The sequence below is a fragment of the Monopterus albus genome, unplaced genomic scaffold, assembly GCF_001952655.1.
Source record: "Monopterus albus unplaced genomic scaffold, M_albus_1.0 scaffold42.1, whole genome shotgun sequence".
Classification (NCBI taxonomy): Eukaryota; Metazoa; Chordata; class Actinopteri; order Synbranchiformes; family Synbranchidae; genus Monopterus; species Monopterus albus.
In genome coordinates, this window is record NW_018127922.1 from 1,437,055 (window position 1) to 1,440,374 (window position 3,320).

The 3,320-nt window shown below is 38.8% G+C and overlaps 1 protein-coding gene across 1 annotated transcript in view; it reads left to right on the forward strand.

Annotated features, from left to right (window-relative positions):
• Positions 1-3,320, forward strand: part of rbm27 (RNA binding motif protein 27) — a 25,771-nt gene that overhangs the window by 15,160 nt on the left and 7,291 nt on the right. The window contains exons 9-11 of the mRNA XM_020599788.1: positions 1,245-1,418; positions 2,342-2,488; positions 2,610-2,763. Coding sequence (XP_020455444.1) covers positions 1,245-1,418; positions 2,342-2,488; positions 2,610-2,763 — 475 coding nt within the window. The remainder of the gene's footprint in view (positions 1-1,244; positions 1,419-2,341; positions 2,489-2,609; positions 2,764-3,320) is intronic.

Sequence of the window (3,320 nt, forward strand, 5' to 3'; positions counted from 1 at the left end):
TTCTGTGCCCTCCTGCAATGATTATTCCAAACTACCTGCCCTATACACCTAGCGCTGAATAGCAGTTGAGGCAGAAATAAATCACTTTGTGGTTATTAGTTGCATTTATTGGCTAATGCAGCTTAGCAAGGACAGGGGAGCACTTAGCTTCATGCAAGGCATCTCCCCGCTAATGCAAACACAGCAGAATTATTGTCATGTGAGACTGAGATCGCACAGGGATCTAAACCACACTCACAAAAAGATTTATCATGCAGCCTTAGTATGTGCATTGTGTGTGTACATAACAGTATTTATAGCTGATTCAAAGGCATTAGACCAAAAACACATTTTATCTACAGTACTTGGTTAATGTTAATGGTATTATTTTAATACCTTGGTTGTTCTTTTTTATATATATATAAGTTTTTAATACTGGAAATCCAGTTTTGGTGTATACAATTTTATCAGTATAATTTGCAACAAATACTTTATGTGCGAAAACACTCTTAAATTGAACTACACACAGCTGTACAGAAGGGTTTTATGTACCAGTTTGAAGAAAACAGCCTGTGAGCCAGGAGCTTGCTCTGCTTAATCTAACACACCGTCCTGCAGCTTAAATTTTAACCTCTCGATCATGACCTGTCACAATCACGATAATGTGCAGGTTACAATATGCACATGCTGCCTCAGAGATGGGCAATATGAGCTTCTGTGGTTTGAGGCTGGTTTATATCTGAGACATCAGCTTGTGTTTGTCCCACATAAGAAAAGAGAAACAGGCAGTTGCCTCTTTAGCCTTTATACATTTTAAATTTGAAAGACAGCTGTTAATGTGATGAACAATGATGCTTCAGCCAAGGTTCAGTAGTAATTAGTAAGACTGGTAATGCTACTAATGGCTCGAACGTTATACAGCAAATACCTTTGTATTTTTGTTGCTGCCTCAACACGAGTTAATTAGCCAAACGATTCTTTACTTCAGTGTAAATTTCTGAAATATAAAGGAGATTATAATAAAAAACAATGCTAATTGTGGCTTTTTTAACCCATTGCTTTGATTATATTGGTTATTGATGGGACTGTAGTTTTTTTCTGTTTTGCTTTTAATCAGATGCTAAAGATCATTTATAGTTACAGCACTGCACTAAACATGTTTCTGCTTCCTGTTATATATAACCAACCTGTTTGGCATAAAAGCTCAGACCAAACTGTCACTGTCATGTACCTGGGACATTAGCTTGAGCTTGTGTCTCCCTCAGGACCCCCACTGATAGCAACAAGTGGGATTGATACCCCCAACCACCAGTCTGCAATCACTTCTTCACCTCCTATTGGACTGCCCGGGCTGCCACCTACTCTTCCTCCTCCTACTCCACCTCCCCCTTCCTTGTCTACATCTGTGTCTCTTCGCCCCCAATATGTCCAGTCTGAATGTAAGAAGCAATGCTTTTGCTATTCAGATTGGATCTGTTTTTTAGGGTGGCATTGCTGTGGCTTTATTTTATTTTATTTGGATAATTGTGCTCATTTGATTTCCTGCAATCTGAGTTTTCCTTTGTTTGCAAGTAGATGGCACTTTATAATGTAGAACTATAGTAACTAAGCCAGTGAGAGTTAAGTTACTTTTTGTTTACTTTGAAGTACCCTTTGTGTCTGTTTTTCTGTACTTTTCAATTTGGTTTGTGTGATGATGATGTAGTGTATGTGGTTTGTGATGCACATGTATTTCTTCAGGCTGCAATAACAGCTGTTGACCAGAGGGTGGCACTGTTAATTAACTTCAGAGACAAAGTAGCTCTGAGCAGTTACCATCAACTCTGCTGCATCCTACTTTGTCGACTGCTTTCCCCATAATTCTGCTCCTGAATAATTCCAGTTATTCAGAAAAGCTCAGAAATTGTTCAAATCAAGTGGATTTGTTTTTATTTAATTGCACACACTCATATAAAATCATAGCTGTCATGAAAGGTTTAATTTCATTAAATTGTGCCTTTAGGTTACAGTACGCTGTGGCTCAGTAAAAAAATGATCATAGTGTTTCGTCTTATCTATCATCTTATTTTCTTATGTACATTTTAATATATTTTGTCAGTATGACATATTTATTTCAATTACTACTCAAAGCTGCTTTTAACATGTCATAAGTTTAAACTCATGGCATTATCATGTGCTATATAAGTCACTGATGACCCAGCAAATGATTTATTTATACAGAATTTCTTGTGTTCATTGTGTAAATTCATGGTATATGTTGTGTTTTTAATTTTAGTATTTGGGATGTTTTTTGTTTTGTTTTGTTTTACATTTTCAGGACTGCTGCTAACAGCCTGTATATGTGCTCATTTTTATACATTAGATAACTATGATCCAGAAGGTTATAACCCAGAATCCCCAGGCCTGACTGCGGCTGGTCGTAACTCATACCGTCAGTTCATTCCCCGGGTGCACACCCAACGCTCCAACCTCATTGGCCTCACCTCCAGCGAAGGACAAAGCTCTAGAGGTAGCAAGTATTGCCCTTATTTGCACTTAAAATTTTCCTGCCTTACTTAACCGATTTAATTGGAAAAGCTCCTAATTATAATGATTGTTTCTTTGTGTTTGCATCTGTGTGCATCTTGCAGCTGCTAACATAGTGATCCAGACAGAGCCTGCCACTGCAGCCAGCACTCCTGGAAGTAATGCGTCCCGTTTCAGCACAGAGCAGGACAGTAGGAAGAGAACCATGGGACCCAGCATAGCTGAGGGACCAGCAGCTAAAAAACCCTGGATGGAGAAGTAAGGTTTCACAGACATGCACATTTAAAAAAAAAATGTTCCTGCCAAAAAACATTTGTTTACATACAGAAGCTTTTAGAGTTTATTTTGTTTAAAATTGAGCTTGAAGGGTTGAAATTTGCACTGGACAGGTTCACTGAACTGGTTCTTGTTTTGTGAAGAAATTTAAAGAAACCAGCTGGGCATTTGAAATTTGATCAAATATGTGCCTTGCCTCACTTCCTGTTAGTGCTTAGAGAGCCTTGTTTCAAGCCAAGGTGACTCATAGGTCAGCAGTCTTTCTTCTGTCTGCCATGGGAGGCAGGTGCACACAAACATCCCCATGACGCTGAGGCTCTGTCTATAATCCATCTCGAGCAGGTTGCTGTGTGGTCCTACTTTCAGGCATAATTGTTATGTGGCTTGTACGTCAGACACTCCAACCTCCAGCTCATCAGTCAGGGTTCCATTTCACTGGCTATCATCCTTGGTGATTTTGGCCAAATATTGATTAGCTTGTCTTTTTCTGTCTTCTGAAAATGTCCTCACAATCATACTTTCTCTGTCTCTCCATTTTA